Source organism: Alnus glutinosa, chromosome 1 (genome assembly GCF_958979055.1).
Source record: "Alnus glutinosa chromosome 1, dhAlnGlut1.1, whole genome shotgun sequence".
In the NCBI taxonomy this organism is placed as follows: Eukaryota; Viridiplantae; Streptophyta; class Magnoliopsida; order Fagales; family Betulaceae; genus Alnus; species Alnus glutinosa.
In genome coordinates, this window is record NC_084886.1 from 36175391 (window position 1) to 36187653 (window position 12263).

Here is a 12263-nt window from a genome sequence, read left to right on the forward strand (position 1 = left end):
TTCGTTTTTGCTAGAGCATAATCCTGAAGGCCTCTTGCTTCAAGACAAGGTTAGGGATGGTGAGGGGGAGTTAGAGAGTTATGAGCCGACAGTTGTTACTCCACTGGCAGTGGAAGGTGTAGACGGGCAGAGGGTGTCGCCTAGATGGGTGGTGGAAAGAATTAAGAGGTATTATCCAATCATTGGGCTATCTTGTGGTGGTTTCGAGGACAGATTGTTGGCTTTGTTTGAGGAGATTGAAGCGGCCAGAGACCTCTCTTTGGCAGAACCTAAGACTAAGTATTCGCCTGCACAAGGGGTGAAAGGGCATAGGGAATTAAATAGGCTGGCCTGGTCTATTAATTATGAGAAGACAGGGGTTCATTTTGATAGAGGCAGGCATAAGGGTAGCATAAGGGTAGGGGCCCATCTCGATTATATGACGCCTAAAATTTTGACATGGAACGTTAGAGGGCTTAATGCAATCGAGAAAAGATTGGAGATTAGAGGGCTTCTAAGGGTTTGGAATGCGGATATTGTATGCTTGGTGGAGACAAAGATAGCAGTTATCTCAAGGGAGGTGGTGCGAAGTTTATGGGGTTGCTTTCATGTTGATTGGTGTTACTTGGGTGCCAACGGAGCGTCGGGTGGGATTTTGTCAATGTGGGATAGAAGGGTGGTGGAGAAAGTGGAGGAGTGTATAGGTAGATACACTGTTGCTTGTTCTTTGCACAACACTGGAGATAACATAGTCTGGGCTTTTGGGGGGGTTTATGGTCCGAATGATGACAGGGAGAGGAGGGATTTGTGGACTGAGTTAGCTGGATTGATGAGTTGGTGGGAGATGCCTTGGTGTATTGGGGGAGATTTTAATGTGGTTCGTTTTCCTAGTGAGAGATCTAATGGTACTGGCTTCTTTGCAGCTATGGAAGAGTTCTCAGACTTTCATTTTCAAGCATAATTTGGTGGACCTACCCCTTGAAGATGGCCAGTTTACTTGGTCTAATGGTCAGAAAAATCATATTTGGTCTAGAATTGATAGGTTCTTAATTTCTCCAGAGTGGGAGGAACGATTTCCCGAAGTTTCACAGAGGAGATTGACAAGACTTTTCTCCGATCATTTTCCTTTGTTATTGGATTGTGGGACAAATAGAGGAGGAAACAGGTATTTTAAGTTTGAAAACATGTGGTTGAAATACGAGGGTTTTGTTGAGCAGGTTAAAAAGTGGTGGATGTCTTATGAGTTTTCTGGTTTGCCAAGCTTCGTTTTGGCCAATAAACTGAAGGCTTTGAAGGCTGATTTGAAGAAATGGAATGAAGAAGTGTTTGGTGATATAAGGAAGAAGAAGAAAGAATTATTTGAGGGTATTCAAGAGCTGGAGTTAATCAAAGAATGTTGTTGCCTAGAGGAGGATGAAAAAGTTCGTAGGGTAGATATGGAGAGAGAGATGGAGAAGACCCTTCTTTTTGAGGAAATGAGCTGGAGGCAAAAGTCTAGAGCTTTGTGGTTAAAGGAGGGGGATAAGAACACAAAATTTTTTCACAAGGTGGCCAACTCACACCGCAAATTCAATCAAGTGGATTCTTTGAATATTAATGGTATAATTTCCAGAAATCCTGCGGAGATTAAGGAGCATTTAGTTCATTTTTACAACAATCTGTACCTGGAGAATTGTTCTTGGCGGCCTAGGATGGAGGGTCTATCATTTTTATCCATTGATGCGGATGAGAGCATCTGGCTAGAAAGAGCGTTTGAGGAGAAGGAGGTGTGGGATGTAATCAGGGATTTGAATGGAGATAAGGCGCCGGGTCCTGACGGATTCACTGCGACTTTCTTTCAGAAGTGTTGGGATTTTTTAAAAACTGACATTATGGATGTTTTTGCAGAATTTCATGCTCGAGGCAAGTTTGAAAAGAGTTTGAATGCTACTTTTGTCTCTTTGATTCCTAAGAAGACTGGTGCCATGGATGTGAGAGATTTTCGCCCTATTAGTTTAATAGGGGGGATTTACAAGATTATTTCAAAGGTTCTTGCAAACAGATTTAAGTCTGTTGTGGGCAAGATTATCTCCAACACTCAGAATGCGTTTATTGGTGGTCGACAAATATTAGACTCTGTGCTTATTACAAATGAATGTGTGGATAGTCATATTCGATCGGGGGAACCTGGACTCTTGTGTAAGCTAGATTTGGAGAAGGCTTATGATCATGTGAACTGAAACTTCTTGCTTTATTTGCTGCAGAGATGTGGTTTGGGGGAAAAATGGAGGGATTGGATAGATTTTTGTATTTCAACGGTGAGATTTTCTATTCTTGTAAATGGAACCCCATCGGGTTTCTTTGGTAGCTCTCGTGGTTTGCGACAAGGAGATCCTCTTTCTCCTCTGTTGTTTGTGGTGGTTATGGAGGCTTTGAGTCGGATGCTGACTGCTACATTGGATCAGGGTAATTTGACAGGGTTCTCGGTGGGTTCCAGGGATTCAAAGGCTTTAGTTGTGAATCACTTGCTGTTTGCTGATGACACATTGATCTTTTGTGGTGCTCAAGAAGAACAAATTCGACATTTGAGATGTATCTTCTTAGGCTTTGAGGCAGCTTTTGGTTTGAGAATAAATTTAGGAAAATTAGAAATTGTTACAATTGGCGGTGTAGAGGATGTCGAAAGGTTGGCTAATCTTCTTGGATGTCGGGTTGCTTCTTTGCCGATGACTTACTTGGGTTTGCCATTGGGTGCTTCTTACAAGTCCACCTCTATTTGGAATGGTGTTATTGAAAAAATGGAAAGGAGGTTGGCAGGTTGGAAGCGGATGTATTTGTCGAAGGGTGCCCGGTTGACTCTTATTAATAGTACGCTCTCCAACATCCCCACTTATTACTTATCTTTGTTTCCTATTCCAGTGAGGGTGGCTAATCGTCTTGATAAAATTCAAAAGGATTTTCTTTGGGGTGGCATTGGTGATGAGACCAAATTTCATCCAGTGAATTGGAACAAGATTTGTACACCTTTGCATGCAGGTGGGTTGGGAGTTCATGATCTCATCCAGTTCAATTGAGCACTCTTGGGTAAGTGGTTGTGGAGATATGGTAGGGAGAGAGAGGCTTTATGGCGTTTGGTGATTGATGCCAAATTTGAGAGTTTAAAGGGTGGGTGATGCTCGAAAGAGGTTTCGGGTTCTTTTGGAGTGGGTGTATGGAAACATATAAGGAGGAGGTGGGAGAAATTTCGCAATTTTGTTCGTTTTGTTTGGGGTTGAGTGGGTTATGCCGCGAACGGTGTTGGAGTTGTTGAGTAGTTGGGGGGCGGCGATTGGGTGTGGTCATGCTAAAGAGGCTTGGCGGTTGGCTCCTCTGTGCTTGCTATGGTGTATTTGGAGGGAGCGGAATGCTCGACTATTTGAAGATGTAGAGACTTCTATGGTGGAGCTACGGAAGCGGTTGCTCAATACATTATATTTTTAGATAGCGGCACATCATAGTTTGAGTGTTTTTACTTATGTAGAATTTGTAAATTTATTCTCTGTTCGTCCCTTTTAGGGGTTCTCTTGTATACTTCCGGTGTATAAGGGTTGCGCCCCTCTGCGCTTTTTAATAAATTGCAATTACATATCAAAAAACAAATAAAATAAAATAAAATAAAATATATATATATATATACACAAGTATTGCGTATACTATATATATATATAGATACATGCAGAGAGAAGGGAGAAATTGATGGGCTAACCAATATAGTTAAACGAAAAAAATAAAAAAGATAAACAAAAAAGCTACCTGGAAGAATTTACGGGCAGTTTTATTGTTTTTATATGGAGACAGACCTGACAAGCAAATACCAGACTTGTATTGATCTCTAGAAGGAATAATGAATGGTAATTAAAAAGCCATCAAAATAAAACCAACAAAAAGGAATATACCTGCCCTGGTGTGGTATCCAATGTATACCAAACTGCACCAGTTTGACCTTCACTTTCAACTGGAACAGTCACAGAACCAAGAACAGCACTTTTCCAAATTATATCCCAGTCATATATGGTCACGTTAATCTGCTATGCAGTAGGGGGGAAAATCAGTTTCACACACCAGACCTACTTAAAGAAGCCAGTAATGCCAACAAAGAGATCAACATTAAAATAAACAAAATACAAATGGACATTTATCTTTCTTTCATCACACCATATATTTAAATGTGCATGTCCTACATAGAAGGATTAAATATTGACTTTGATCATAGTGTGAAGTCCAAAAAGCACAGACATAGAGATGGAACCGTTTAACTCAAGTTCCACCTGCAACTCGGACAAGAATACGGAAATAATATTGGTAGAAAGGTCTTAGATACTTCCTGTTTACTTGGGTTGCGCTCTTCACTTTTTAATGAATTTCGATTACTTATCCCCCCAAAAAAACAAAGGTCTTAGGATCTTAGCCTCATGCTTGAGACCTAGGATCAACTCCCAGCCTTCATCCAGATTAGGAGGTTTACAGATAGAAGGAGGGCAACCCCCTTTGAGTAGCCCTGCCTTTTAACCAAAGAAAGAGAAAAAGAAAAAGGGTCTAAGGGCTTACTGATTTATTGATTAAAAAAAAAAAAAAAAGCTTACAAAGGCGATGAAGAACAATTAAATGATACTTTTTACAACTACATTTTTCAATGAAAAATGCAAAGGGACAGAACCCAAGTACACAAAAACAACTAACTAATTAACTTGTACATAACATGCAACTAAGATGTCAATAAAGGTATCTGAAAGAATAAAGCCTTGGCTCAAAAGTGGGATAAACTCACCCACAGAAAATCCCTACAAATATGTATTTTGAAACCGTACCATCTCACTATGACACTACTTCATAAGAATAACTTGTGTTATGTATAACTTCAATAAAAAAACAATGGACAAGTGGGCTGTCGGTTTTTCATCAACAGCAGCATGCCTACTTTGAAAGAAATTGGACATGCATATTAGTGCAAAAACGTAAATGCATAACTTGTGTATGAATAACTATTTCAATGTAAACCATTTCATAAGAATAACTTCAATAAATAAATAAATAAAAAACAACAGAGAAGTGTGTTGTCAGTTTTTCATTCCATAGCATGCCTACTTTTAAAGGAAATGAACATGCACATTAATGAAAAAACAAGAGGAAGAAGAGATGATGATGATGAATAGAAAAAACGTCGATTTAAAAGGTCATGACTCTTCTTTTCCCAATATCGCCCCACAACTAAGTCTTCTAAATCTCCATCCATGAGAATTGTAAGGATGATAAATCATGATAACTACCCGAACAGGAAGCTCATCAACAGAAAAATTAAACTCCTCTCCCCACATGGGATTTCTTGAACCAGGAACCATTGAGCTGCATCAGCAACAGCATTTAACATTAGATAAAAGTAGCTATGATAAAGCTATGCACATAAGATCTAGCGAATAAATCTTGCTCTTAATGAAATGAAAGAAAGAATATGAAAATAGAATAGCATTTAAAACTTCAAACAACTTGTTCAATTTGATAGCCAGATTTAAGTACAAAGCTTTATAGTTTTCTTCAATAAATATATATTATAAGTCAGCTCAAATTTCTATCTCTTTAATACTATTACTTAATAAGTAGTCAATATACAGCTTCCCCTTACTCAACTCTACACCAAAGTCTCCAACTTGTGGCTACATATACCTGATAATATTGAAGAAAAGAAAAAGGATAGGCAAAATCTAACACGCGTGAAGTGTATAACACCAAGATGCCACCTAAATACTGCCCTTAAAGTTTGCCAACCATAAACTCCATACATTCAAAATGAGAAACTATTCACAAAACTAAATAATCCAAAGTCAAAAACATTAAAAAAACAACCACAAACCTTAAGAAACCTAACCCTACCTAAGTAATAAACTCTAATCCTAAAAATTTATTTAAGATTACTCTCAACAATACTCACATATTTAACAACCACCAACTAGCTCTTTCCAAGTCCTAACAGTTAAATATGAAATTATAAAACACTAAAATTCCTAAACTTGAACTGTAATCAAAAGTACATCAACGCCTTTGACATAAAGCTACAGAATTAGATGAGTATCTTCTATTTTGTTAATTAGATGAGTATCATCATATCCAGCCACAGATGAAAAGTTCGATATACGTCATTATATATTTTTTTCTAAACCATCAACCATTCAGACAAGTGCAAAAAGTAGGGGAAAAAGATCAAAGTAACCTGAACCGCTTTTCTCCACAGCAAGTGATTATAGCATAAGGATCTGATGTGCCATTTATGTTTGCACCAATGAGATTCTTAGCTGCCAACAATTCCAACTGAAAAATAGAGCACACACCATCTCATTGTCAACAAGCAAGAGAAGATCCATTACATCAAAGCCAATATCAAATTCTTAATGCCTGTCTTCATAATGGAAACAAACACCAGAACCAAACATGATTGCAAGGTCTTATATACCTTGATTAAGTATGCTGAATTGGTTTGGGGATCTCCTTTCGAGTGGCCCATCTACAAAATAAGGGCAGGACTGCACGTCAAAGAAGTTAAAAATTACTCCATGAAACAGGTACATGCAGACTGTCTGGAAGGATAAATGCATTTCCAATATATGTCGAGATGGCATGAACTTTAAACAGTTTAGCATTACTTTACAAAACCAAAAAGAAACAAAAGAAAAATAATGATTATAGGAATAACAACAACAACAACAATAAGGAAAATAATAGAGAAACGTAAAGAAAAATATACAGTAAATCCACTTGCAGCCAATGGCTTGTTTCCCTTGAGAAAAATATACACATAAAAGGAGACAAATATCAGATTCTGAATCAAAATTGTACACTTACAACTGTTTGGCAAACTTTTGAAAACACTTTTCGGATTTTAAACACTGAAAAACACTTTTAAGACAATAGTTATCTAGACGAGTTTTTAGATGTAGCTTCCACTACTAATACTCTTTTCAAAACAAAACACATAATATTTTTCAGAAAAAAAAAAATACAAGACATTTTTTAGAAAACTTCCCCCACATTCAAAGAAGTTTTTGTTTTAAAAACTCATGCTCACTTTTTTAGAAGTGGAGCTGACCTTTTTACTTACAAAAAAATTAAATAAAAAATAAAAGTGGAGGCCACCCCTTCACTAGAGGTTGGTCTTCCTTACACACCTCCAGCGTCCCCCCTCTCCACCACTGCAGAGGGTGGCAGGTGTGGAGTTCCCTCACCATCGTCTGTAATGATGGTGACCCACGCCCAAGAGAGGGGGGGTGGAGTGTGGAGACCATCCCCTTTGCACCTCTCACAAGGGCGCACAGGGTGGCTGCCACCACCCATTGGAACCCAACCTCTAGTAAGCCCATTTTTTTTTTCTTTTCCTTTTCTTTTTTTCTTCTTTTTTTTTTTTTAGTTTTTTGTTTTTTGATTTTTTGTTTTATGTTTAGAAAAAAAAAAACTGATAAGTAAAATAATTGAAAAATTAAATCAAAACGCTTTCAAATTTTTTTCTTTTCAGAAACAGTTTTCATTTATCTAAATGATTTTTCAGATATGGACTCCACAGACAATGCTTTCTCATAGACAACACTTTCCAATACAAAATTGAAAGCACTTTTGGAAACTATTTAGATAAACATTTCAATGCAGCAAGCAATGGTTATTCAACGCAACCACCCAACAAAAATATTTTTAGATAAACACTTCGATGCAGAATTCAAGCTTGAATTAAAAATCAGCACTGCCATAATGCATTTGGTAATGACAATTACATGTAGGAAAATTCTGGAATTGACTAACTCAAAATTGGAGGCTTTCATTTCCACGTAATAAAGAATTCAAATATAAAGTTCACAATTTTCTAATCTCCAACCCTTTTCGGCACCCAAGCACAGCTGGTCAGAGTCCAAAACTAAACCTTTATCATCTACAATTCATATGAACCAACCAAATTTTCACACTCAAAACCATCACTTCTCAAACACCGACATAAATTTACACCAAAAATTACAAAAAACTCCAAAACAAACTAAAAAAAAAAATTGACCTTAATCCTCATTGCCAAGTGAAAACCCCAAAGAAATCCACATCAAAATTCTCAGAAGAACAAAACACTCACTGTAACCCCAGGATTCAGCGAATTACGGTCGAGGCGCTGTCGATCAACGTCGACATCTCCGCTCCGGTACGTGAAGAACCAGTAGGCGACGATCACGAAGAGCGAGGCGGCCACCGTAACCTGGATCTCCCACCACGAGGGGACCAGAATATCCATCGCCGTCTCGATCATGATCACGTCGAGCCTGAGAACTGAAGGAAATCCCAGAGTCAAAGAGAAACCAGAAAACAAGAAAATGATCAGAAATTGAATGGCTCTAGGGTTTGTTTTAGGGAATGGCTAGGGTCTTGAGGGTTTTGGAAGGCCATGGTCCCCGGACAAGTTGAGTTTTCAAGCAGAAGAGCAAAATTCAGAGTCAAGGTTGGACCGTTGGAAGGACATGGAGGTTGAAAATTGATTATTGTGCGTTAATGACCGACATGCCCTTGAGGTCATAACGTAATACCGGAGATACCCTGTTGTGCACTTGTGCGTGTGGAAGTTTTGGGGGGGGGGATTGTGAGGGGTAGTTTCGGAAGTGAGGTTCTTTCTTTTGAGAATCATGAGTTGAACGTGAGTAGAGAAGCGCGTGCGAAGATCTGACACATTTAACGCCCTGTTGATCGTGGAAGTTAATGAGTGTGTGTGTGAGTCTGAGGGGGAAGAAAAGTAATCGTTGGAAGTGGTGTTATGACTCAATTGCCCCTATCATTGACAGGAAAAAATTACAATATAATAATTACGTACTTAGTTGCAGGCATAAGATTTCTCCTCCGAATAAAAGCAAAAATTAAAGAGCTTTTGAGAAATGCAGCAGCAGACGACTAAAGCGTACTAATTAATTCTCATCGAAGTTTCAGTTGAGTGTGAATGCAAACTTGATGAGGATATATTTTAAGGAGGGGTGTTAATTGGCTCAAATGGCAATGACAAATTAAAGGGTTGAACAACTTCTACTTTTTTTATACTTTTTTTTTTTTTTTTTTTTTTTTAACTTTATGGATTAGCTGGCAACACAATTCTAGTGGATGAGATCTAAATTTCCACTGCTACATCTTGTTTCCAATTATAACGGTTTTGACTGAGTTTTGCAAAGCTTTTTCTTGTTCTTTGTATGAATAGTTGGCTACGTATAATATGGGAGCGCCCAAGACAAAGACCTCGTGCTAAAACACATGGTCGAGGAGCGGTCAAGACAGGCAGCATAGCAACTACTTTCGGCCAGCTTAACCCTCAGCTGAACCCCAAAGAGCAGGACTGGATGGATAAACGAAATTATCCCAACTCTCCCAAAACAAGACCCAAAACACATAACCTCCTCATCACAGCCACATTGAGCTGCCTTTGGGGCATATATAATCCAGAGGCTAATTAATGAGAGAGATTGTGAAAGTAGTACGAGAAACCATACTGAGGGGACCCGTCCACCATCGCCCCAACAAGACTCCAAGCTCAAGCAGCCGAAACACCCAACGGAAGGGAACACCAAACGAGATTATGTGTCGGCCTTCCCAGTCACATTGAAGGGACGACCCACGAGGAAACGGTTCATCAACCTTCAGCTGTGTTGGATAGGGCCCTTTGCCAACTTGGGTAAGCAATTCATTACCTAGTTCATCGGCGGGAGTAAGAAGTAGCAGAGACCAACGATATACCTTCTCACCATTAATTAATGAGGTGAGATTGAGTCCCTCAAGGACCCACTTTAACTGGGAAATGCTCTCGATGGACAACTAAGATGAAAACCATTCTAATCATTTTCCTCTCTTACAAATCTCATCCCTGTAAAGCGATTTGAGGTCATATTTGTTAAAATAAATCTATAAAATAGAGAATATATGTGAAAGAGAGAAAGAGCGGAAATATATTAAGGACTACATTGTATTGAATCTTGATGCATATAACATATTACAAGAGACCTCTATATATAAAGAGGCTATGAGTAGTGACCAAGAAACCCTAGAGTAAATAAGGTAAGGAATAAACTCTATTAGGAAAGATAATAACTTTAGAATAATATATTATTCTAACATCCCTCCTCAAACTCAAGGTGGAAGATTCTGAAATCTTGAATATGAAATTAAAAGCCAGATTTAAATGCAGCTGAAGTACTTGATGGTTGGATCAAAACGGTGCCGGCGAGAAAGGCTGAAAGTGACAGTTGGAGAACGGAGATTAACCATTAATCCCGTGAGGAACCAAGCCGCAACTGACAATGATGGTCGGAGAACGGAAACTAGCTGTCAATCCTGTGAAGGGTTAAACTACATTGTGCTAAAAGGTTGAAGGAGACAGTCGGAGAATGGAGAATATCCATTAATCCCATGAGGGGCCAAACCGCAACTTACAATAATGGTCAGAAACAAAAATTAGTCGTTAATCCTGTGAAGGGCTTAACCATATTGTGCCAAGTTTCGCCAATGAATTGAGTTGCAAATCACAACAAAATAGGCAAACAAAAATCCAAAAGAGGGGTTTTCCTTTTTTTTTTTTTTTTTTTAAAGGCAAAAGTCGCCAAAGAAGTCTCCCGAAAAGTCGCCGAAGAAGACCAAAAAGTTGCTTGAAAAGAGACCAAAAGGAGTTTGGAAAGAGGCCAAAAGTTGGCAACAAAGCCGCCGGAAAAGTCATCGAAAAAGTCCAAAAGTCAATAGAAAAGTTGTTGAAAACTGCCGGAGAAGACTGAAAAGTCGTCGAAAAAGATCATCGGCCGAAAAGTGGCGGCCGAAGGCGCCTAGCCGCCGTGGCACAAATTTCACAGTATGCACGTGTAGTGCACGCGCGGCAGAAGGGCAGCGCATGAGTCTTGTGAAACAAGGTGCAGAAACTTTCCACCGGCGCGTGGAGGCGCGTGAGAAATCTGACTGGGGCGTTCTCGAAGGCTCTGAACAGGTCTCTGGCTGATCTACGAGTCTGGGTGGAAACCGGATCGGTTGACGGACTGTAGCGGTCGGTGGCGAGACAGCAGAAGCTTAAGGTGGCAGAATATTCAGGCAGAGTGTGGATGCTCCGATGAAACTGATCTCGACAGCTTTGGCACGTTCGTCTCCAAAGGTTTCTAGTGGTATGGTCACCAGTTCGAAACAAGGACAAGAAGAGGAAGAACCGTGAAAGACAGAGCGATGAGATGTTGTGGAAGCAATGGTGGCGCCGAAAAACTGTTGGGAAAATGCTGAAAAAATAAAGAGAATTTATTGGAGGCCACAAGACAGTATGGCTCTGAAACCATGTTAAAATAAATTTATGAAATAGAGAATATATGTGAAAGAGAGAAAGAGCGGAAGAGAGAGCGGAAATATATTAAGGATTACATTGTATTGAGTCTTGATGCACATAACATATTACAAGAGACCTCTATATATAAAGAGGCTATGAGTAGTGACCAAGAAACCCTAGAGTAAATAAGGTAAGGAATAAACTCTATTAAGAAAGATAATAACCTTAGAATAATATATTATTCTAACAATATTGAAGGTGGGGACATTGACATTTTCTGATAGTTTAGGGGGGGGGGGGGGGACATTGATACAATTGGTAGTTTGTGGGGTACATTGACGATTAGGTGATAGTTTGAGGGAATTATATGTACTTTTCCCAATTATAAATGTTTTTATTTTGTCATTCTTCTAGTAATTTACAAACAGTGACGGACTTTGTAGGTGGGGTGATCCAGAATTGTTAAAGAAAAAGGAGAAGAAAATATAGAAGAAAAAAAGTCATCATTTCGTTCATCTACCATTGATCTTTGCTAATGATTCCTCTATGTAAAGTTACTTCACGCGCCATTTTCGGTGACGGTTTTCTTCTGGATGGCAGCTCTGTTTGGTTTTCTCCTGTGTGTTTGTAGTAGTGTACTTTGTGGTTAAATTTTTTTAGTCATTGCTTTTAGTCCAAAATGTGTGACCGATTCCCAACTCAAGTAAAGTTTTATGTCAATACAACAGCATTATTTTGGTTGGCTAGGATTTATTTGTAGCAAATGTTTGTATTGATCTGAGTTTATTTGGCTTAGTTTGGGTATACACCTTTGTGTTGGTGTTTTATGTACACCTATATGGTGGTTTTATGTACTCTTTTTATTGATTAATGAAAGTTTGCCTTCATCCTAAAAATCCAAAAAAAAAAAAAAAAAAAAAAGGGGTGTCAATCTAACAGAGTCCGGAAAAGAATCCTGATCATTAGAGTTAAG

At 38.8% G+C, this 12263-nt stretch overlaps 1 protein-coding gene across 1 annotated transcript in view; it reads right to left on the reverse strand.

Moving 5' to 3' along the window:
• LOC133879582 (BAG-associated GRAM protein 1) overlaps nucleotides 1–8282 on the reverse strand; it is a 37492-nt gene extending 29210 nt beyond the window's left edge. Inside the window, exons 1-6 of the mRNA XM_062318207.1 lie at nucleotides 8099–8282; nucleotides 6443–6493; nucleotides 6203–6300; nucleotides 5265–5340; nucleotides 3894–4022; nucleotides 3751–3797 (exon numbers count right to left, since the gene is read on the reverse strand). Coding sequence (XP_062174191.1) covers nucleotides 3751–3797; nucleotides 3894–4022; nucleotides 5265–5340; nucleotides 6203–6300; nucleotides 6443–6493; nucleotides 8099–8269 — 572 coding nt within the window. The 5' untranslated portion in view covers nucleotides 8270–8282. The remainder of the gene's footprint in view (nucleotides 1–3750; nucleotides 3798–3893; nucleotides 4023–5264; nucleotides 5341–6202; nucleotides 6301–6442; nucleotides 6494–8098) is intronic.
• Nucleotides 8283–12263: the final 3981 nt, after the last annotated feature.